We start from the raw sequence: 24931 nt of genomic DNA on the forward strand, positions 1-24931 counted from the left end.
AATCATTCGTTGTGCCGTAGAGAATAATTGTGTTTATGCTTTTAAACATGTATAATTTAAGGCAGATGGAGCTTAAAGACGATGTAGAGAGGAAATATATGTGGGTATCTTATTTGCGGGTTTATTTACGCAGCTATTGAATTTGGAGATGCGAATATGCGAATATCAAACCAACTTTACCGCCGTCACAAACCGGGTCAGTAGCGTACTGTTTGTAGTGAGCATAATAACATCAATGGATACATTTGTTACATGGACTACAAAAAAAGCAGGTGATTCAGCATCATCAGCCTAATCAACCAAAAAGCCAGTCGAAAGGAAAACATGCTGAAGCCCACTGTAGGTTGCGCTTGGATTCATGGTGTGGATGGTGGGGCAGAGGAGAGACACGTGTGTGTTTTGTGTCTTAAACCGCTGGCAGCAGACAGCACGAGATCGAACAAAGTAGGAAGACACTTAGAGACAACACACCCCAGTCACGTTAATAAGCCACTCGACTTCTTTAAAAGAAAGCTCTATAGATAAGTGACGAAGTAAGTCTGTTATAACAATTGCACGTGTATTTTATCTGTTTTGAACTTGGCGTTATTTGATCTTATTGGTTTAGAAATTGATATTTCAATAAATAGTAAACTTTAAATAGTAAAGCCGTTTTTGTTATCATTTTGTTGACAAGTGGGACTTGAGAATTCGCCCACCCACTTAAGTGGGGAATGACAATAAATGTTTGAGAACCACTGCTAATACACAATCATTTTCTTTGGTATTTTTATAAAATATTGAAAGTTAATAATTTGTGAAAAATAAAATAAAAAAAAAACCCATTTTTATTTATACATTTATATTTCCCATCTCTAAAATAGCATAAAAATCACAGGTTGTGTATAAAGTGATTAAAAACAATACAAGACATGTTATGATAAGAAAACTTTCTATCTCTTCCATTCCAGCGATTAAAAAATGGTAACACTGTCAATTTTAGAATCCGCAGAAACACGCATCTGGGTTTATTCATTTTACCCCCTTTTATTTGGTGTTGAGTGACTGATGTGCCTAACTTTTTTCAGCAGAGCCTATGTTGCACTGGGTAATCCACGACTTTTTATGAGTATGTAAGACCTCTCGACACCCCTCACACACACACACACACACACACAGCAGACCAAATCGTCATTAGCACGTCCCTCACCCAAACAGCGCAGCATTTACTTACATCTTAACTGAGTCGTTTACATTAGTCACTGATCAATAGCTCATGATACATACATTTAAACAATTTATTCATACAGATATACCTGTTTTCAGAGGTGGAAAGTAATGAATTACATTTACTCGCATTACTGTAATTGAGTATATTTTTTGTGTACTTCTACTTTTTAAAGTAGTTTTTAACCTAAAAGTTACCTAAAAATAAATGCAGAATTATTTGTTATAGTCTAAATAAAAATGCTTTTATAAATGTGGGCTATTGTTATCTACTTCAAATATTTGTTAATTTAGTTTAAATGAGGTTTGGGCTCGGGACATTAAGCATTGTGATCCTCCTTTTTAATTTCCTACACAGTCTGCAGTGCCCAACCGCACGCATAAAGTTTTCCAGAGCGTCCCGGCAGAAGTAGACTAATGATTATGAATGTGTAGGGAAAAACAGCAAGCAGACTGACTCTGACCATTTTAGTAATTAATTGATAATTTAGTGATTTCTTTGGTTTCGGCTGTGCTGATGGTGATCATGTCATCTCGTCATCTCCGCACCAGTGAACGCGCCTACAATTCACTTTTCATATGAATTACATAATCTAAAAATGTTTTTTTATCAGTTTATATAAAATCTGATATTTTGCTTTCTGTAAGTATATATTTTTAACGTCTGTGAAGCGAGTATACACAGAGTTTCGGTTCATTTTCTGACGCGCTCAAGTTCACCAAAAACAATACAGAACAGCGCACCTTGTTTACTTTCTTTATTTAACAAAATCATAAAGTTTTTTTCGTCATTGTGAGCGCACCTAAATAAAAGTCTTATTAAGGCTATGTAGCTTATATAGTTTTACTATATTGTTTTTGCACATTAATCTGAATGTTTTAATTTTATGGTCGTTTAGTTTAATTTATTTTAGTTAATAAATCTACTACAAATTAAAAGAACACAAAATATAAGATGATGCAAGACCCTACATGTGTAGCTTTTCTAATTACACATAAAATCTAACGCTTACGTTGCTTAAATTCGATCTTAAAAATGTTTAATTTAATTTTAAATTTGTACTGCAATGTTACTACTGTAATTATGAATTCGTTTAATTACAATGTTTCAGTTGATTTTATCTGCAACTACGTGCGGCTCTAGACGAGCTGCGGCTCATTAAGCCTGGAGAGAACGAACTGATGCCTGAGGCGTCAGTCTGTAGTTATATAGCGCCACTCAGCGATAAAAAACAGCAAACGCACAAACCCAAATGCTGTCATCATGTGCTGCGACGGTAAAAGTTGAATACCGCTTGCAGTTAAATTAAATGGAGCAACAGTAAGCACAGTCCAAGCAATGAAATCCTGTGAGCCCTTTAAGTTTGCTAATGAGCTCCACAATACCTGGCTTAAGTGGTTGAGATTGTGGTTTTGGAGCAGTTTGTTGCTCTGCTTTTGAAAAACTTTGTGAATTAGTCCACTGCTGGCATCAGGTGAAGGGTGCTATTTGACTGGTGGAAGCAGGCAAAAGCCATTTCTTCCTCACTCCTACCTTTTCTCTTTTTCCCATCGTTCTTAATCCTGTCCTCTTCCACTCCCTATCCCCACCCTCACCAAAACCAACTTCCTAAACCTGTTTTTTGCCTTCCTCTTTCCTTTCTTTATTATTCAATATTTATTTTTAATGATAGATAGATAGATAGATAGATAGATAGATAGATTGCCCTTAATGTCATTGTATTTAAATACAAAGATACTGAATTTGCAACTCCTCCTTGGTGCAACTTCTTCCAACAATCCAACAACAGTTTGGTGACGAACAATGCATTTTCCAGCACGATGGAGCACTGCACCATAAGGCAAAAGTGATAACTAAGTGGCTCGGGGACCAAAACATTGAAGTTTTGGGTCCATGGCCTGGAAACTCCCCAGATCTTAATCCCATTGAAAACTTGTGGTCAATCCTCAAGAGGTGGTGGACAAACAAAAAACCACTAATTCTGACAAACTCCAAAAAGTGATTATAAAGAATGGGTAGCTATCAGACAGGATTTGGCCCAGAAGTTGATTAATAGCCCAGTTGAATTGCAGAGGTCCTGAAAAAGAAGAGCCAACACTGCTAATACTCAGGGGCGTAGCAAGCTTTTCAAAAGTGTGGGGGATAAATGTGGTTTGTTTGTTAACAATAAAAAGGATAAATACAATGACAGAAGGGTACAAAAGGTATTAACATACAAGATATAAAAAACTTTCAATTTAAATGAGTGATAGTTATACTAGAGTGATACTAAAAACACACTCAGAACCCACTTGCTAGACTTAAAAGATTTAGAATCAGAAATGCTTTAATAATCTCAGGGAGAAATTATTTTGTTACTCCAAATATACAGACAACATTTCATACAAACAACATACTGTATATTCAGAACAGAAATATAAAAAACTATGTATATAAATGCAACCAACAACAACAACTGACCAAATAATATATGACCAACTATATCTCTCATTTAAAAGAACCAAAAGTGCTCTTTCTGCTCTCCTTACAAGAGACAAACTGCTCAGCAACCCCTGTCCAGCTTGTCTTTATCTACACGGCACACAGCAACACTGTTGAGGTGAGTTTGGGTCAGTGAATATTGAAAAGTAATACAATGAAATAAATGCAAACAGTATCTAATGGTAATAGGCTACTGTTGTTTAATGACAACATTTTTCAACTTTCATCTCTCAACTTCACTTACAGGATTTCTCTTGAAAAAGGTGTCAATCTTAATGATACTGTGTGACAAAAGGACAGTGGTAAGCTTGATAGTGGCATGGGTCTGACAGGACTGGGACTGGTACATTTTGCTTACTTGCTGATAAGCAATAAGTAATGAAGATATAAAACAAAAAAAAGTCCTCACAAAAAGCTTTTTCTAAATAATACGCCCCTGCTAATACTGACTCTTTGCATAAATGTCATGTAATTGTATGTTTAAAACGTATGAAGTGCTTTTAATTATATTTTGGTACATCACAGAAACAACTGAAACAAAGATCTAAAAGCAGTTTACCAGCAAACTTTGTGAAAACTAATATTTGTGTCATTCTCAAAACTTTTGGCCACGACTGTATATTTATTTCAGTTCAAATTACTTTTTGTGTACTTTACGCCACAATACCATCCAATTCAGTGAAGGTGACCATATTTCAGTTTTCAGTTTTTCATATTTCAGTGGGAGCAGGAGGCAGACGGTCCCCAACTGTGGATCGGGGTTAAATTTAAACTTTTACTATAACGTAAAAAGAGGATGGATGGTTACCCATACAAATTCAGTTTAATTCAGTTTTATGGAAATTATGGAAATAGAGTTTGAAATGTGTAAAGAAATATGCATAATTCATAATCATAAGAGTATATGGGCATCTAATAACATTTTTATTACTAAGAAACGGATTTAATCCTGACATTGCATTCCACCATCCAGTCCAGTGGGTGGCGGTAATGCCACATTTAAACAGGGATCCCAACCGCTAATGAACTCCCACGAAAAAGACTCGCATCCAGGTCGCTGGGTCTCCAAATTCCCGGAAAAAGCCGCTACTCGTTTGTTCCTCTTTTTCACGTGAACACATTTCTGACAGACTTTTGCAGTTACCGCTAGATGTGATGGAGTTAAAAATTTAAACCCTATTGTTTGTGATTGTGAGGACTTAAAATCTTTAAACACAGAGCTAAGTTGATCCAAAGCGGCGAGGCCGAATCCCAAATGGAGCTCGACTTCACTGGTAAAGTGCACTACAGTGAGTATGACTTAATGCCATATGCGCCCTATGTAGTGTACTACTACTGTACCCATAGTTGGCGTTTGGAATTCGGCCTTATCGCTGTGTTTCTGTAATTTTAACTTGTTTAAAATGTAAGCATATTTTAATCAAATATACTTGTGCATGCAATAATGTAATGACAGAATGTTAATCTTAGTAAAACAATACAGAAGTAGGGTGAGGTAAAACAGAAGTGAGCCATTAGACAGCAAACATGTGGTCAGGGGCGGACTGGGACCAAAAAGTGTGCCAGGACTTCCTGGCCCACAGCAGCCCACACCATAATACACTGGCTCATTAATGTAGAGATACATTACTAACACCAGTTACTAGTATAAAATACAACACAATACAGAAATCAATTCTATTTAAACATTATTTGAAGTATCACTGAACATATATTGGGTCATATTAGTAAAACAAACAAACAAAGGAAAGGACATCAAGATAAACAACATATAAGACTATAAAGACATTATTTTAAAAAGAATGGCAATGAAACTGAACAGGTAAGCTGAAATAAAATCAGTAGCAGCAGTAGCTCACGCTAGTCAACTAGTTACTTATTTTAATTATTATGATAGTCAATATTAATTCGAAATTATGCTGAGAAACATTATTTTGAATTAATATTGACTACCATAATAAATACTAGCACGATTTAATGTTGCTACTGATTTTATTCAGTTCGATTGCCATTCTTTTTACTCGGCTCTGGTAGATCAGGGGAGACGTGTTGGTCATCATCAGCAGGCACTGGTTCATCATCACTCACCCTGCTACACTTGCAGATCACACTGATGAGTTGTATATCTTACACTGCATCACGATTATACCCCCTACGAAATGTTTATGATATCTCACAAACAAAAAGGCTAATCGGTGTTTACCTCAAAGTGTTGAGGTGAAATTCCACCCATACAAGTGTGACAAATATGCAAAGAAAAAAAAAAAATCAGGTAGGGGCAAATACTTGTTCATGGCACTGCACATGTAGTCAGATTGTTCCACTGGGATAAACTGTGGCAGGTGAAGTTACTGTATAGCACTTTTAAAATCATACCAACTTTACACTGTTATGAATAACTTTGAATGATGAGTGCTTTTTAACACCCTTGTGACTCAATAAGAGACAATGCAAAGAATATTTTCTAACAGCCTGTAAATGATACATTTTGGCAGTATTGTCCTGCATCTTTTAATATAAATAAATAAAAATCACAATACTGCAAAATGTCTCATTTTGCTGTCAAACTGTTTATAAGCCTCCTGGGTCTCTGTGAGACTGGTGCTACTGGACACTGAAAATATTGTCTTTATACGTAGTTTTATATGTTGTTTGTCTTATTGTTCTTTACTTTGTTTCTTTGTTTTACAAATATGACCCAATATACACTACAGTTGAAAAGTTTGGGGTCACTTTCTAACTCCATGATGGTTCCTGATTTTTATTTCTTTCTACATTGTAAAGAAATGTTGAAGGCGTCCAAAAAATGCATTAATCTCACAGTTAATGGTGAGATGTTTCTGCTACTTCTGCTCTGTAAAGACTTCATAACGCCTCTAATCTGAGGTCCTGTTAATTGCTCATTTTTCAGGCTGATAACTCTAAATGAACTTCTCGTCTGTGGCAGAGGTAGGTTTTGGTCTCGCCCCACCTGGGATGGTCTTCATAAGAGCCAGTTTCATTATGGTGCTTGACGGATTTTGCAAATGCACTTGACAATACTGTTCTTGCAAGAACTATTACAGAAAGGCTGACCTCTGTGTCTTAAAATAACAACTAACTTTTTTTTTTTTATTGTTGTTACGTAATTACCTAATTCCATATGTGTTATTTTATAGTTTTGAAATCCCAAGTATTGTTGTAGAATGTAGAAAATAAATCACTAAACCAAAACAAAGAAATTTGCAAGTGACCCCAAACGTTCGAACGGTAGTGTAAGTGCGCGGTAACATAAAACACACGCTCTTTGTCAGCGGTGCCCGTGCGATCGACGCACTCATCCATATGTGTAGGCAATATTATGGTTTCCGTCAGTTTATTATATATTTGCATACTGACTGGGCCGGCCCACATTGGCCAGCGGCGTCCAAGGGATTTTCACATCAACACACACATGAAAGGGCAGTAAATGAGTAACCAGAAAACACACAACAAGATTTTATGAATAATATGTTAAATAAGGGTAGACACAAAATATAGTATGTGCATCTACATAGTGAATAATATAGAATTCAAAGTATAAGGCCCAATGTAAAAGTAAAATAAAACAACATGGGGGGCCTGGGTAAGCATCAATAATAAAATAAGAATTCACACATCAACCCTTTTTTAAACCAGCACAACACTGATAGGAAGATCAGTAAGGGGAATAAAAGCAGAAATACCACGATTTAGGAGTGGCATAGGTACAAGAGAAAAATCTGTTTGAGTACTAGTAGACACCTTAAAATCGGTCTGGGTGCCAACATTTACATGACAAACAGGCCTTTAAATAGACGGAGTTGGAGCTGTGCTGGACTCTGGTCTTACGGGTCTAAAGGAACGAGAAGGAGGACTATTTGCCTCCAAACGTAGTCTTTTAGAAGGACCAGGTTTGGAGTCATCTTTCTTGAAATAAGTAAGCCCTTTCCAGTAGATATTGCATTAATACTCCAGATGGCTCGGACTCATGCCGGATAGAACTCACCGAAGCTCGATCCATGACAGGTTCAGTAGGGTTGTAATCCCCAGTAGGGGTAAAATCCGGACTGTCTTGACTGTCTGAGTCATCCAGAGGGATATAGTTAGCACTTGAGCAATTGTGATTAGTTATGAGATTAAAATACAATACGTATATACAACAGTTTGGTAGAATAAGACTAATAATTAAAAATAGTGTAACGGAGAGGCTTACCCGAGGCCTGTCTCTTGAAAACTGCAAACTGGAAAAACTAGTAAAATATAGTAAAAATATGCGCAACTTCAAAATTTTTTTTAAATTAAGCAAGAAAACTGTAAAAAAAAAAAAAAAAAAGAAAAAGGAAAATCGTTTATAAGAAAACTTAATTATAATGGAAAAAAAATATGAGCACATGGAGGATACAGCTTGGATTCTCACCCTATGCATGGCTGGACTGGCTCACTTGGGTTTTATTGCTGCAATAAATCCTTTCTTACTTCATCCAAATCTGCACGGAGTCCAAGGTCTTTCTTTGGTTCTTTTTAGTAGTGATAAAGTACATGTTTAATATCTTTAATTAAGGCAACATTAATAGGTAAAAGGTAAAAGTCTCCCATATAAATCACTCTTTACAGCCAGTTTGCACTAATCATTAGAGAAACAATGTGTATAAAATTAGCTAATTAACTCAGGAGATTTATTTATTTGCAGTTTTCTTTTAAATATTTTCCTTGTTTCTTTTCTCTAAAAGACCCGTCAGTCCTGATTATTATAATTTTTTTGTTATTATTAATATTTGTGTAGATCTGTTATAATGAGTACAGAGGGAGACACACAGCGCTTCTTCAGGACGTCTCAGGTTCCCGATCCTCCTCTCTCACAGGTAACGCTTAATGATAAGTTATGTTACTACAATATAATAAAATATAAAATAGTCATAATATTTAGTGACGAGAATCAGCCGTTACCTCCCGATAGGATATTATCACGATATCTCGGTGCTAATTCCATTAAAATTGTGATTCTATTCTATCAAGATTTTATAAATATCCTGATTCGATATTATATTTTGCTCTGATTTTGTTACCATTTAAACTTTTTAAATAAAGCAGCAGTAAAAAAGCAGCGCTTATCTCTGTTCTGTCATCCGCCGTAATTATTATTTTTAATCAAACTTGCCAAATAACTCACTCCTGCCACACGGGATGAAAATGTGTGAATAGTTTAGAGCGCCATCTGTGGGATTTCAGTGTTTATGCAAATAAGTGCCTACTGAGCCACGCCCCCTCCAGAGAACAGCAGAGCTGAGCAACAGTTCAGGGGAGGGGCTGCATTTTGTGCAGTAAGACATTTTACCTTTGCCTGATGGTGGCTGTGTTTGTAAACACACACTGGAAACCAATCTTTGTTTTTAAAACGACTTAAAGCTGAACGTTCCATCATAAGTCCCTCCCTTTTAATTGTTGTTAAACGGTTTAGTGAGTGACGCCGGACATTGGCCCCCACGACTGGATTTGAACAGCGCAGCGGTAATATGTTAACGTTTGCTCACTGTTTGTATTTTACAAGCTGTTCTGTTAATCACACTAAACCTCATGATTTATAATGGGGGGAATGAAACCTAAAAATTAAATTGTAATTATATTTCTGAATCAATGTTCTTGTTGTTTGGTTTTTAGCTGTGTGAGGACATGAAAATGGAGACGTCAGATGAAGGGACGCCTAAAGTTACAAAAGTCTGTGTAAAGAAAGAAGAGGACATCTATGACTACTGGGACAACTTCAAGAACACACCTGAAGATATCTGCATTAAAGAGGAAAAGCCTGACCATAAAGACTACCTCTGTAAAACATCATTTTTCTGTAATTCAATTCAAAAAGTAAAACTCATATATTCTTGCTTCAATAGTTTTTCTTTTAATGATTACATTCAAGATTCAAGATTCAAATAACTTATTAATCTCAGAGGGAAACTGCTTCATTTTCAAAATACGGCTTACAGCTCAAGAAAATAAAAATCTTACAATCGTTTTATTTCGAGGTTAATTAAATTACCGTTCTTGCAGTATAAATACCGTGTATCTCTTGTCCCCACAATCATGCCGATTTATTAACATTTGTCTAGAACACAATCGCAGTGAGGCAGGTTATAGTGAAACACAAGGCATTCAAATGTTCAAAGTCTTTGTTTGTCCCATTGGGCGAAGAAGCTCGTCTATTTTGTTTAGAAACGAGCAGATATTTTGTACCTTGTCTTATCCACAAGTCCTCCATGTCCCACAGAGAACCGCTGTTCCTACAACTAAAATCTCTAACCTGATGTTAAGAAATTCCAAAACTAAGGAATTACTAGAGGAGGTCATGCCATCGTGTTGTTGCTTTTCTTGTATCAGGCCACCTCTGAACCAGAGACAGTGTGAGGACCATTTGCCTGGGCTCAGGGGGAAACCAAGTGGACCGCTGCTCAGGGGTCCTCTGAAATTCCTTGTTTCTGATAAAAGCATATTTTCCATTTAATTTAGAAATTATGGTCTCAGACTCTGGAGGAAACGTGGAGAGGCACAGAATCCAAGTCCAGCGTGAAGTTTCAGGTGCCGTGTCATTTGCTGGTGTTGGTCCACTGTGTTTTATCAAGTCAAAAATCAAGACAGTTGTCTACCAGGATGTTTTAGACCCTCCGCCTGCTCACAAGCTTTACTGAGATGCTGATTTCCCTTTTCATAAACTACCACTAACAGGTTTACTGACCATGATCTTACCAGCCAACTCACCTGACCTGAACCAAAAAGAAATTTATTGTCAAGGGGAAGATGAGAAACACCCGGTTCTAACAATACAGATGAGCTGAAGGCTGCTATCAAAGTAATCTGGTTATTAATAAAACGTCACCAGTTTTACACAGACTGATCGCCTCCATGCCGTGCTGCACTGATAAGATTCTGGAATTTGGACATTTCTGTATGTAAATTTTTTTTTTTTTTTGGGGGGGGATCCTAATATTTTTATTTTTTCATTGTTTTATTTTGTCTCTTTTTCTCCATTTAAAAAAAAATGTTATGAGCTGTAAGCTGTTGTCATCGAAATTATAACCACAAAAAGGCTTAAAAAAAATCCTTCTATGTGTCATGAATGTAGAATATGAGTTTTTTGATTTAGTCAAAAACAGTGTTGTTCTGTAGACAATTAATTGATTATAAAGTCGTTAGGGGCAGCCAATAAATTAGATTAAAATCTAATAAATTAGATTTTTTAAGTAAAGTTTTATTAATAAAAATATGGACTTTTTTCTGTGGTATAACTTATACAGTTCATAGAGTACTTGTGTAATGTTGTGTTGTGTCCTGTATCATGATGGACACCTCCTGCTCGCTACACAGAAGATGAGTGCAGTACATAGACGCTCCATGTTCATTTCCAAAAGGATTTTTTAGGCTAATTTATTTATAATTTTATAATGTATATTAAATATACAGAAACATATGACATCATTGTTTCCCTTTGTGTTTTCTCTACTCCCAGACTGTGAGGTTTGCAAATCCGTCTTCTTCAACAAGTGTGAGGTTCATGGCCCGCCTCTCTTCATCCCTGATACTCCTGTTCCCATGGGCGTCTCTGACCGAGCCAGACTAACTCTTCCTCCTGGACTAGAGATTCAAAAGTCCAGTATTCCTGATGCAGGTCTGGGGGTGTTTAATAAGGGGGAGACTGTTCCAGTAGGTGCACATTTCGGACCCTACCAGGGAGAACTAGTAGACCGAGAGGAAGCCAAGAACAGCGGATACTCCTGGGTGGTGAGTTTGTTATTAATTATTTATTAAGATTTTTAATCCATGCAGCTTTTTAAGCAGCACCATGGATGAAATAAACTCAAGTCAGCACCAGCATCAGTTACTTTCTGCCAGAGCTACATGTTGGAGTTCCTGTAGGATACAAGCATATTTACAAATGAAGCTATCACTTTGAGAGAAATCTTTATTTCAGTATTTAATTTCTGAAATGATTTCTTTGCGAGTCGATGAATCCCCTTAGGCTCCCCAATTATATTCCTTTCTTAACAAGTTAATATAAGTTTTAGCGGTCTCTGTAATCATACACAGTGACCTTATCTAATTTACCCTAACCCATATGCTGACAAACAAACTAATGGAAAAAGGGATTTTTTAGTAGTGACCGATTTATTGTGTATATTTAAGAGTTTTGATTCACAATGACATCATCAGTATTCAGCTATATAAAAGGTAAAACACAGCTAAGAGCCTGAGAAGATCAACCATAAGTGCTTGACCATAAGCCTTGTAGTGACGCACAGACGAAGTGTCTAATAATCATTTACAAATCCAGTGGTATAGTCCTATTCAGGCCGTGCTCCTTTTTACAAACATATACTCAATATGATTATAAAGCACAAAGGTAAAGTCATTTATTATAAAACGCAGAGAAAGTTACTTCCTGATTAATCCATGACAAGTAAGGATGTGAAATTCTTGGTCGATACCATTTTTTTTTGGTTGTTTTTTGCTACTTATTTCCCTTTCGTACCTGAGAAATCAAAGGAAGGAATATAAAAGAAATGCGGGAACCTCAAATAGCAGACGTACAGTCGCAGATGCAAGACTCGTACAGACAATGCTCTTTTCTGTCAGAATAAAGGTACAGGGTGGAATTTCCTACTCAAGCTAGTTTCGGATTTCTGAGCTAATTGGCTATCCTGGGGTCATCACTAAGTACAGGCTCCCAGCTGTTCTTCACTCACCATATCATGCCTCGTAACAACACTGTGGCAGCTCAAATTGAAGAGTAGCATATATGATTAGAGGAAACAAACATCAAACACTAATTGAAAAATTTACTGCAAAGCATTATATTATATCATGTGTACAGTAGATTAATAAATTTTTTCTTAATTGAATCCCTACAAGATGACTAGTTAAAATGTGTTTTAATCATAACAATACAGATCTGGCCTTTAGAAAAGCATGTTTTCGGAAAATGGATCCCACGACTTGCCGCGGCTGCGCGCGGCAAGCTGTGAAAATGCCCTTTATTACCTGTAGGGGGCAGTCGTGTTTCAGTCTAAAGTATTGTGTGTCTACTGAAGCCGAAAAATTTTATTTCTCTTAGGCGCCCATTGACAGCAAGCGACAGAGCTCATAAACGTGTCAAGCTCAAACTGATATGTATTTATTCTTCATTTTCATTCAGAATTATTATTATTATTTTTAGTAGTAGTAGTTCTCCGAATTTATTATTATTATTATTATTATTATTGTAACGCACCTGCGCGTGTGTGCAAAATGACTACAAAGATGTATAATATGTTAACCTGTAACAGTATTGTTTTTATGCGCTTTAAACATGGATGGGCACTGGTGGCTCACTGGTGGCCTTAATCACTGAAAGTCTTCAGAAGAGCCTCAGATTCAAGAGGTTTTTAAAGTGTGGAGAGGTCCATTACAGTTCCTCTGAATGTATAGGTGAGAACAGCTGATTCACACTTGGGGAGAGTGAATAATTTGCATTTGAATGTTGTCTGGCATTGTAAAGCACACACACGCTAAAAGAACAACAACCCAGGATTAATAGAAATAGGAGACACTAAAGAGGAGGATTTTTATTTAGACTATAAAAAAATTAACCTGCGTCTATTTTTAGGCGTGCCAGCTGCCACTTTTTAGTTAGAAGTTTTCAATACAAATCTTATAATGCCCACCTGACATCAAAAATTCCCCTTGTTAATATTTTAACTATTACCATCCGTGCCTAATTCTGCGCCCCGATGCTTCGCATATCTGAGGAGGAGGCCGCCTAATTAGTGAGCGAGGAGCGATATTGATTTGAGCGCACGCCGTGACAGGCTGAAAAAACTGTTGTCCTTAAAAATGTAACAGATGAGGACTCAGATTAATATGCAAAAAAATTTATAATAAAACTATATAAGACTACATGCCTTTATGAGACTCAACTTTTATTTAAGCGCACTCACAATAACGAAAAAACATTGTGATTTTGTAAATGTTTGAAAGCAAATAAGGTGCGCTGTTCTGTATTGTTTTTGGTGAACTTGAGCGCGTCAGAAAATGAACGCAAAGTTTTTTTTAAATGGTCAGAGTCAGTCTGCTTGCTGTTTTCCCGACGCGTTCATAATCATTAGTCTACTTCTGCCGGTGCGCTCTGAAAAACTTGCATGCGGCTGAGCGCTGATTAAAACTATGGAGTAAATTAAAGAGGAGAATCACGATGCCGAATCGAAGTCCTGAGCCCAAACCTCATTTAAATTAAATTAACAAATATTATAAGTAAAAAAAACAATAGCCCACGTTTAGAAACCGTTTAGAAACTCTTTCCGACATGAGTTGGCCCGGTGTTATGCGCAGAGCGCCGGGAGATTTCCTGAAGCTCCAAAATCACTGGGGCATTTTTTTCTAAATAGATGCTATCTTTAATAACTGATGGAGGTTTTGAGCTGTATACACACAAATTTTTGAGGGGTTTAAAACGAATTAATAAGTCCGAGCAGACCTGTATGAACGGTGAGAAGTGAGTAACTGAGCGCGCTGTCGCGTTGTATATACTGTACACACACGTTTATCAACCTTTTGATAAAAACGCTGCTTCAGTTCGAGTTCATAAAATAATATTTACTTACTATGATAATATATATTGTTCATTTATGTCTTTTGATGATGTCGACACATTTTTACGTTTTAAATAAGATATGTTGGCATATTCACGAATCAGGACATTCGCAGTTAACACTATCAGAATGCCTACTATCAGGAAATCAAATTAATTTCAACACCATTTTAACCAAGGCATTGCCATGTCTTTCACTGTTTTGTCCCTGTTAAAGGTCCTACACATTATATTTTTCATTAAATTTTAATATGATCTTTAGGGTCCTATTGAAAAGTTTGTATTATACGTTAATTAAAAATTCAAAAGGATTGTGTAAAAAAAACACTACTTTTACCTGGTAAAAACTAGCTCTGTTCTCAGCAACCTGTTTCAGTACATGCTAATTTAAATGCTCATGACCTCTGCTGAGCCCGCAGTGCTTTGTGGGTAATGCAGTCCAAACTGGAAAACTATGGATTATAGAGCCCGAGCCTGTTTTCTTCAGTCGTTTTTGGTTTGATTTAAGTACGGAACCTACGCGGAAGTTTGTAATATCGCCTGACAACACAGAAATTAAAAGAATGGACATGCATCGACCCGTTTGTCTTTCTCATCACTGCATGTGTATGAATTAACGGGCTGTTGCGCTGCCGCGAGCAACAACAAGAAAAGCGGAGAAACTTACCGAGAGAAATACGGACGCGATGTGTTTACTGATGTGTTTACATGACTTCTTAATCTTCGACAGACATCGTTATAAACCATCTAACGTAACAAAGGTAAGCATAATATAGTTTTCCGACTACGTACACAGTTTGCAACTAGACAATCACCTCAATGCATTGTTTATTATAAACGGGCGATTAGGGATTATATAGAGAAGGATGTACATAGAGAAGAAGCCATAACCATGTTCTATGAGAGTATAAGTTAACTTACACTCCGCATTCACCGTGATTATTAGAAAAGGCGATCTGCAAAGAGTCATAGTAAAATAAATCACACTCACCGAGCCTGGTGAAGATGAAGCAGGAACACGAAGCGTTAGTACAGATCCATTTTTTAGGAGCAGCTTCCTAGTAAAACCTGCTTTATATTGACCCGCGTTTATAAAGCAGTCTGGGGAAAAATTATTATCGCAAACATGAACGCATTTAGGTAAATCGGCGGGGACGTTAGCTTCAAAAACTAAATTCAGCCACTGCGTCCTCAGTGGCTCAGATACCTAACCCTTGGTAGGTACCCTAGGTCACTAACCCTAGGTAGTGAATGACGACTGCTGTGTTCGCTATTACACCCAACTACTGTACACAACACTCGCTTAGGCGTCATTTTGCTCCAGCGGCGAAAAAACAATGGCCGACAGCGTCTTCTCACTCGGGGCGGGTCTTTGCTAAAACACCAGTGTCAATCAACTTGTGTAGGAACGCCCTCTTGTGGTGTGGCGTCACAAGGCAAGGCTTTTGCGATTGGCCTGATTTCAGAAGGGGGATGTTACTGTAATAAACGAAAGGAAAACCACTGGGCGGCTCTTTATCATCGTAGAGTGGTTGTGTACGCACTCTCCTAACACACAGTTTAGTCCAAACAGCTTAAAATAGTGCATGTAGTGCTGTATGACCCCTTTAAGACATTACAAAAACTATATAAGAAACTTTTAAAGCACGAATTTGGGCATCTCATTTCATCATTGTGAAAATAATATGAAGCACATATACACACATTTATCATGAAAGATCTGTTGTAAAACAAAATAAAATTCATGTTTGCTTCAGCATTGGAAACAATATTGTTTTAGGCTAAGTAATTATACCCAATTCTTCATTATACTTGGTCCGGCTTTTAGATAAAGTCCTTCCATGCGCCATCTCGCGGATATTCAGTGAAACACAACACATTTAAATTCCCGAATGTTGCTTACGGCAAGTCGCTAAATGCGGCGTCTCACGGGAAAACACGCGCAGTCCTAATGGCCACATCTGTACAGTGATTCGTCAGTCTAGTGCCTGAACACCTTATTTAATTTTAAGGCATTGATTAATTTATAGAAGATGAGGTAAGACAGGAGTCCCTATGGACTATGATGTTTGCAGATGACATTGTGCTCTGTAGCGAGAGCAGGGAACAGGTGGAGGAAAATTTGGAGAGGTGGAGGTATGCTCTGGAAAGCAGAGGAATGAAGGTTAGCCGCAGCAAGACGGAATACATGTGTGTAAATGAGAGGGACCCAGGAGGATCGGTGAGGCTTCAGGGAGCAGAGGTAAAGAAGGTGCAGGATTTTAAGTACTTGGGGTCAACGGTCCAGAGCAATGGAGAGTGTGGAAAGGAGGTGAAGAGGCGGGTACAGGCAGGTTGGAATGGGTGGAGAAAAGTGTCAGGTGTGTTGTGCGATAAAAGAGTATCAGCGAGAATGAAAGGAAAGGTGTACAGGACAGTGGTGAGACCAGCGATGCTCTACGGCTTAGAGACAGTGCCGCTGAAGAAAAGACAGGAGGCAGAGTTGGAGGTAGCAGAGCTGAAGATGTTGAGGTTCTCTTTGGGAGTGACAAGGATGGATAGGATTAAGAATGAGTTCATCAGAGGGACAACCCACGTTAGATGTTTTGGAGATAAAGTCAGAGAGGCCAGATTGAGGTGGTTTGGGCATGTTCAGAGGAGAGATTGTGAATATATCGGTAGAAGGATGCTGAGGTTGGAACTGCCAGGCAGGAGGTCTAGAGGAAGACCAAAGAGGAGATTTATGGATGCAGTGAGAGAGGACATGAAGTTAGTTGGTGTGAGAGAAGAGGATGCAGAGGATAGGGTTAGATGGAGGCAGATGATTCGCTGTGGCGACCCCTGAAAGGGAACAGCCGAAAGACAAAGAAGAAGATTGATTTATAGAAGAAAATGGAAATGTGTGTTTTTTCTACAGATCTACAGAAGCAGGCAGTGTGAAGAATACATAGATGGTGCAAGAGAAGTTCATGCAAATTGGATGAGGTGAGGAATGCTCCAGTCATTGGGTCTTTTTTTGGACTTTAATGCGCTTCTAATTTCTTTTTAAATAGACTTGTTTTCCTCCCATCCATTCACCTCATGCTTTCTCTTGGTCTGAGTTTTGATATTTTTTGTCAAATTCTTGTAGGTATGTGAATTGCGCTCGTCATGATGAAGAACAGAATCTTGTGGCATTTCAGTATCGAGGTGGAATTCTGTATCGGTGCTGTCGACCCATTAACCCAGGACAGGAGCTCTTAGTGTGGTATGAAGAGGAGTACGCCAAAGATCTCAGTCCTGCTTTTGACTCCCTGTGGAACAAAAAGTCCTCCACGAATGGTAAAGTTTGTTGATATTTACTGCAAATCACTACAGTTCTATTCAATTATATTTTATGGTGGAGAAGCCAAGAGGTAAGGAAGGTGAGATTCATCCAAACCAGGCACCGGCATTCCATTAGGCAGGACTAGCTTGACTATGACTGTGTTAAGCCTGAGCGTCCATATGCATCAGAAATTGGTGGTCAAAGTCAGGGTTTAGGACAATTGGGGAACTGATGAGGTGAGTTTTTAGTTTCTGGGATACAGGCTTTGTTTCTGTGGGCCACTGCATTTTTTCTGGTTGACCACAGGCCACAAAGAGGACCCTTTATTGCCAATGGCTATTTTCTGTGCTGAACGGCTTTTTTTCTTTAGCTGCTGGTGTAAAGACTACTTGCCAGTACCCTTTTGTGAGGTCCAGAGTTAAAATGAATTAGGCCCTAGTCGGTCCATGAGGTCATACACTCATGGTAGCGAGAATGTTTCGAACTCCTAAATCTGGTTCAGGTGCTAGAAGACCAATTGGGTTTGACAGCAAAAAAAAACTTCCTAACTGTGTTTGACTGATAGTACCTAGTTAGTAACCTAGTAAACCAGTGTGTAAGGATGTTTCCAATGATGGAAACTACAAAGCACTTTGTTAAGTCACTCTGGATGAGAGCGTCTACCAAATGCCTAAATTTAAATGTAAACTGATGATAGGACTGGACCAGGGGCTAGTAGAATCCATTATGATGCAGAGCTAATTAAACACTTCCATGGCACAACGGTGCACCTCAGGGCCTCAATGACGTCATTAGCCAAAAAATTGCTCCTGGTGCGGTTTCAATGTAGTGCCGCACGAGGTGGGTAAGCCCCAGTTGTTTTTTTATAAGCCCATTTAATTCTTGTTGTTGAGCCAGGGTGACCTCCTCTCCTTGTTGCACCAGGCAACAGCCCTGTGTATACAGTTGAAAGAGAATCACAGCCACGCGACCTGTTGGATGACAGCCAGGTAAGCTAGTGTGATAGCACTTCCTGCGTGAAGGATGGCTCACAGTAGAGCTTCCCAACGATGACCTATGTGCAGCGTGCAAGAAACGCATTCTAGTGTGTTACTATATCGATTATATCTCTATTCTGTGCCCTTGCATGTGTCTCTGCTGGTGGTGGGATGGAGGTGTGTGTATTAGTGGTTAGTAAGAGAATAAGGGTAGTATTTTTTTAGTTAGTTTGTGGTTAGTAAGAGAATAAGGATAGTATTTTTTAAGTTTGTTTGTGGTTAGTAAGGGAGTAAGATTAGTATTTTTGTATTTCTGTTTTTTTTTTTTTTGGTGCAGTTATGGACTACGTAGAGGCAATGTTGTTTTTTATTTTTGCCTTGTCGGCTTCTGAAGCTTACAGCAACATTTGGTAATTTGCTTATTCACTTTTTTGTAAATAATCATGTGCGAAAGAGCGCCTATAGCATGAGATGGTAAAAAACTATAAGAATGTCGGAATATTGAGAGTGGATAAATTATGATTGAACCAAGACATTTATAGGAATGACTTTACATTTAATTGATCTTGAGTGATTAACTTGCATATCTTTACACAATTATACCAAAAATATTACAGCAGATATAGCAGATTATGAATTACAAAATTGTTTAAGGACCAGTTTGGTTTGTGTCAAGTGAAGCCACCTGTAGTTAGATGAGTACACCATCACGGACATCAATAGCACTCTGCAGTATTTTTGTACAAGTCTGTGTTGGTAATCCTGAGCCTCATGAATCTTTACACAATCAAAGCTGTTCTCGGGTCCAATAATTCCTATCTGTTGGTTTCTTGGACCACAAATTAGTAAGTTTTCATGCATGTAGAATCTCACTCCTTTGTGTTAGGGTAATGTTGTCACTGTACATTTACTGTACAGTACATTATGTTTTATATTCTCTGAATCTTATCTTATTACATTTTGTGTTCAATGTAAATCTTTTTTTTCTGCTTCTACTTCTCCAGAATTAAACAACACTCTCTTGCAAAGCTTTTCCTGCTCTACTTGTGCTCTTTCCTATGCATCTCAAATTAATCTTGACAAACACATCCAGAGATGTCACTGCGAAGAATATCTGAAACTGCGGGAATCAGAAGAGATTAATGAGCTTCCTATTTCCTCAAATGGCTCCAGTCAGCCCATATCATCTGATACTCCCAGTTCTCACAATGATGTACAGAAAGCAATTCAGCACTGCTCAGACTGTGGAAAGAGTTTTGCTGATCAGAATGCCCTCAAATCACATAAGTGCATTAACACGGTAAAGAAGCCGTATCACTGCTTACAGTGTGGAAAGAGTTTTACTCAGAAATGTACTCTCAAAAGACACCAGCTCCTTCACACAGGAGAGAAGCCATTTCACTGCTCACTGTGTGGAAAGAGTTTTACTCAGCAGTGTACTCTCGACCGACACCAGCGCCTTCACACAGGAGAGAAGCTGTATCAGTGCTCACAATGTGGACTGAGTTTTCCTCTGCAAGGTACTCTTCGAAAACACCAGCGCACTCACTTTAGAGAAGGGCTGTATAATTGCTCACAGTGTGGGAAATGTTTTACTTGCAAGAGTCATCTCCAGCGACACGAGCGCATTCACACTGGCGAGAAGCCGCATCGGTGCTCACAGTGCGAAAAGAGGTTTACCCAATCCAGTACTTTAAAAAACCACCAACGCATTCACACAGGAGAGAAGCCGTATCATTGCTCACAGTGTGGAAAGAGTTTTTCTCAGCGAGCTAATTTCAAAGAACACAAGCGCCTTCACACAGGAGAGAAGCCGTATCATTGCTCACAGTGTGGAAAGAGTTTTAGTCATAGAAGTAACCTTAAAGATCACCAGCGCCTTCACACAGGAGAGAGGCCGTATCAGTGCTTAGAGTGTGGAAAGAGTTTTAATCGACCGAGTACTCTCCAACAACATCAGCGTATTCACACCAGAGAGACGCCAATACCCCACTTACAGCATAAAAAGACATAAATTTTTTTAGTTTAATTAAGTACACTGACTTGAACATGCATGATTTAAAATTTAAAAATTTTATGTTTGTTGTTACTGTTTGTGCTGAAAATGATCTGTATCTTAAAATGCATTTTTCATATTTTTATGCAGACTTTCTGTGAAAGGCCAAATATGTAAAATTACAGTTGTTTAAAATGCTATTAGAAATGTTTTGTTTTGACCTTAAGTAGGTTGAGACATACAGTAAATGATCATTTTTATTCAGTTATGTGTAATAAGTCCTATTGGCCATTGTTTAATACCTCCATTATTATGTTTATCCATTGTTCAATACCTCAATAATTCCTCCATCCATATGTCAGCTATAACTAAGTGTTAGATAGGGCATGTGTAGCTCGACAGAGAGAAAGGTAGAGGTATAGAGATGGAGGAGAAGAGGAGAGAGCAGAGGAGAAGGAGAGATGGCAGTTACTGTAGGTATGGTCACAGTTACACAACCTACAAAGTGAATGTTTATTTAGTGCAGAGTGCAACAAGGACTCTGGCAAGACTAACTATGACAGCATAACTAAAAGGGAGAGCCAAAAAAAAACACAGACATGAGGGCTCCCTGGGATGTAAAACGACCAATCACTTCACCGTCAACAAACCTGAGTGATCAATGAGAGTGGGGAAGACAGCATCTCAATATACCAGTTCACCATAATACTCTACGTCCACGAGTCCCCCAGATCTGCACCTTTACCTAAGGCAAATCTATTTACAAAAATGCTTGACAAAATAGTTTTTAGCCTAGACTTAAACACTGAGACTGTGTCTGAGTCCTGAACATTAATTAAAAGACTATTCCATAACCTTTGGGATTAGTAAGAGAAAGCTCTGTCCCCTGCTGTAGTTTTCATAATACGTAGTACTGACAAGCAGCCTGCATCCTTTGATCGTAAGACACTAGCAGTTCACTCAGATACTGTGGCACGAGATCATGAAATGAAATTTCACATGAAGCCAATGCAGTGTGGATAAGATAGGTGTGATGTGCTCGTATCTTCTGGTTCTTGTGAGGACTCTTACTGCTGCATTCTGGACTAACTGAAGCGTGTTTATGCACCTAGTTGAACAACCAGACAGTAAGGCATTGCAATAGTCCAACCTAGAGGTGATAAAACCATGAACTAGTTTTTCTGCATTAATATATTAATTAATATGACAATATATTAATTATCTTGGCAAAATTGCTGAATTGAAAGAATGTTATCCTGGTAATATTATCTACATGGGCTTCAAATAAAAGACTGGAATATATAATCACAAAAGGTCTTTCACTTATGCTATTAATTGAATAGAAAAGCCACAGTGTGATCAAAAAGCTTGCTTCTAGCTGCTTGTGGTCCTATGACTAGACTTCTCTCTTATCAGGATTAAGCAGAAGGAAGTTACTTAACATCCAATATATTATGTCCTGCACACATTGCTCAACTTTAGTAAGCTGTTTTTTCTCATCTGGTTTTGCTGAGACGTGTAAATGTGTGTCATCAGCATAACAATGAAAACTAATACTATGCTTATGAATTATGTTGCCCAGAGAAAGCGGTAATGAGCATGGAAGCACATATTGTGCTAATCCACTGAACACTTCTCTGCTTCTTACCTTCTTTAAAAAAAAAAAAAAAAAACATTAAATGCCATAACATTAACATTGATTATCCTGAACAAACAAGGCTAATTACTGCCCTAGTCAAATGACGAGTTCATTGTTTGCAGTGTCATCAGCATAACAATGAAAACTAATTCCATGTTTTCGAATTAGGTTGCCCAGGGGAAGCATGCAAAGGGAAAAAATTAGTGGGCCTAAAACTGAACCCTGTGGAACACCAAACTCCACTTGAGAACATGAGGAATGGTCATCATCTAAATCTACAAACTGATAACGATCAATCAAATAGGATCTGAGCCACAAGAGGGCGGTTTCCTTAATTCCTCCTACATTTTCTAATCTGTAAGGGAGAATACTATGATCAATAGTATCAAAAGCTGCACTGAGGTTGAGTAACGCAAGTATAGTGACACAACCCTAATCAGAGGCCAATAGGAAGTCATTTACTACTTTAACGAGTGCTGTCTCTGTGCTGTGATGAGGTTTAAATCCTGACTGATACAGTTTGTTTATGCTATTTCTATGTAGATATGAACATAGCTGTGATACTACCTTTTCCAGAATTTTAGAGATAAAGGGGAGGTTTGATATCGGCCTGCAATTGAAAAGCTGACATTAGTTGAGGTCAGGTTTCTTGATTAGTTTAATAACTGCTAATTTAAGGGATTTAGGAACTTACCCACTACTGACTGAACAGTTAATTACTTTAACAGGGGTTCTTGCTGGAACTATCTGCTTGAGAAAATGTGTCGGTATAGGATTTAAATCACAGGTTGATGATTTTGAAGAGGAGATGAGTGAAATTAGTTCTCTCGCTTCAAGGGGAGTAATGTATTCTAGGTTCTGATGTTATCTGATTAGTTTATTATCTGTATCACTTAAATTGTCCGGTTTCAAAGCCTGAATTTTTTGCCTAATATTAAAAAGTTTATGTAATCCTCACTACTGTTGTTGCTGTGGAAAATTCTGCAGTGGTCTTGTTTTTAGTTAATTTAGCTATGGTATTAAATAAAAATCTAGGATTATTTTTGTTATTTTCTAAAAGAGTGGAGAGATACGTTAATCTAGATACACTAAGAGCTTTTCTATAGTTCGGGATGCTTTTCTTCCATGCTATTTGAAAAACTAACTATTTAGTTTAACGTCATTTGCGTTCTAATTTCCAAGCGGTTTGTTTTAGAGTGCGTGTGTGGTTATTATACCAAGGAGCGAGTTTCTTATCTCTAATCATTTTCCTTTTAACTGGAGCTACATTATCTAAGCTAGAACGAAGTGTTGACACTAAATATTCGGTCGCCTGATCGAGTTCTGTGGAGTCAGATGGCGATCCAATCAAAATTGGTAACTCTGGGAGATGATTGGTAAAGCTCTGTGTGGTATTTTAATGTGAATGTACGTTTAAAGCAGTAGCAGTAGCACGGTGCTGTACGTACATTATTACTAAGACACACTTTAATCGAGACAAGACAGTGATCTGATATAACTTCAGACTGTGGAATTGTAATTATGTTTCTTATACTTAACCCGAAGGATAATATTAAGTCCAAAGTGTGACCTGCTTTATGAGTGGGTCCTACTACACACTGATTTACTCCTACTGAGTCCAGTATGGACATAAATGCTGTTCTCAGAGGGTCTTCTAGATTCTCAAAATGAATATTAAAGTGTCCAGCAATGAACGCTTTGTCTATAGAAATGACCAGGTTTGAGAGGAAATCTGCAAATTCACAAAGAAATTCAGAGTACGGCCCTAAAGGTTTGTAAATGATGATTAGCGGAATCGACTGAGCTGACTTTATGTTACTATAGAGAACTTCAAATGCATTACATTTAAATCTGTGTTATTGCACAATAGCCAGATTATCATTGTGAATAACTGCGACGCCTCCTCCTCTACCAGTTAACCGAGGCTGGGGTATGTAGCTGTATCCAGGAGGACTAGCTTCATTTAGAGCTACATACTCATCTCGTTTTATCCAGGTTTCAGTTAAACATAATATATCAAACTCCTGGTCTGTGATTGTTTCATTAACAATAACTGTTTTGGATGCAAGAGATCTAATATTTAATAGTCCTAGCTTCAGATCAGAGGTGCTGGCTGTGTATTCAGTGTGATCCGAGTTTGTGGTATTTATATTAATTAAATTACTAAAACAGACTATCTGAGTCTTTCTCCATTTTTGTTTAACCCGGGGAACAGACACAGTCTCAATATGATGAACCCTAAGTGACGACTCTATGCAGCTAGCAGACGGTTGGTTTAGCCTGTCTGTCTGCTCCCTGGCCTGGGCTCTGGATTGTCACTGATTAACTAGGCCTCTTCTGAGACTATGTGCTATACTACAAGAAATGAGAGCAGCATCTTCCCGAGTGGGATGGACACCGTCCCGCCCTAACAGGCCAGTTTTGCCCTCAAAGGTCTTCCAATTACAGTGGTGTGAAAAACTATTTGCCCCCTTCCTGATTTCTTATTCTTTTGCATGTTTGTCACACTTAAATGTTTCTGATCATCAAACACATTTAACTATTAGTCAAAGATAACACAAGTAAACACAAAATGCAGTTTTTAAATGATGGTTTTTATTATTTAGGGAGAAAAAAAATCCAAACTTACATGGCCCTGTGTGAAAAAGTAATTGCCCCCTGAACCTAATAACTGGTTGGGCCACCCTTAGCAGCAATAACTGCAATCAAGTGTTTGCGATAACTTGCAACGAG

At 37.9% G+C, this 24931-nt stretch overlaps 1 protein-coding gene across 4 annotated transcripts; it reads left to right on the forward strand.

The window, feature by feature from the left end:
* Positions 1 to 4730: 4730 nt before the first annotated feature.
* Positions 4731 to 23209, forward strand: LOC128523659 (histone-lysine N-methyltransferase PRDM9-like). Of its 4 annotated transcripts, none has more exons than XM_053495714.1 (7): positions 4731 to 4962; positions 8472 to 8550; positions 9347 to 9530; positions 11187 to 11458; positions 17197 to 17264; positions 17410 to 17600; positions 19568 to 23209. In XM_053495714.1, exons 2-7 carry the CDS (start codon positions 8482 to 8484, stop codon positions 20575 to 20577), a joined length of 1794 nt encoding a protein of 597 aa, XP_053351689.1. In that variant the 5' UTR covers positions 4731 to 4962; positions 8472 to 8481; the 3' UTR covers positions 20578 to 23209. The 4 variants fall into 4 exon arrangements, with proteins under 4 accessions (XP_053351689.1, XP_053351688.1, XP_053351690.1 ...); XM_053495713.1 differs by having other exon boundaries at positions 4731 to 4977; positions 19568 to 23208; XM_053495715.1 differs by having other exon boundaries at positions 4731 to 4977; positions 9347 to 9512; positions 19568 to 23207.
* The last annotated feature ends 1722 nt before the right edge of the window (positions 23210 to 24931 follow it).

This window comes from Clarias gariepinus, chromosome 5, assembly GCF_024256425.1.
Source record: "Clarias gariepinus isolate MV-2021 ecotype Netherlands chromosome 5, CGAR_prim_01v2, whole genome shotgun sequence".
In the NCBI taxonomy this organism is placed as follows: domain Eukaryota; kingdom Metazoa; phylum Chordata; class Actinopteri; order Siluriformes; family Clariidae; genus Clarias; species Clarias gariepinus.

Excerpts from the sequence above, each read along its gene's own strand:
- LOC128523659 (XM_053495714.1), top strand. The coding sequence starts at position 8,482 with ATGAGTACAGAGGGAGACACACAGCGCTTCTTCAGGACGTCTCAGGTT. Across the intron at positions 9,531-11,186 it reads CTGTAAAACATCATTTTTCT|ACTGTGAGGTTTGCAAATCC; the intron begins GTAATTCAATTC and ends CTCTACTCCCAG. Across the intron at positions 17,265-17,409 it reads GTTCATGCAAATTGGATGAG|GTATGTGAATTGCGCTCGTC; the intron begins GTGAGGAATGCT and ends AAATTCTTGTAG.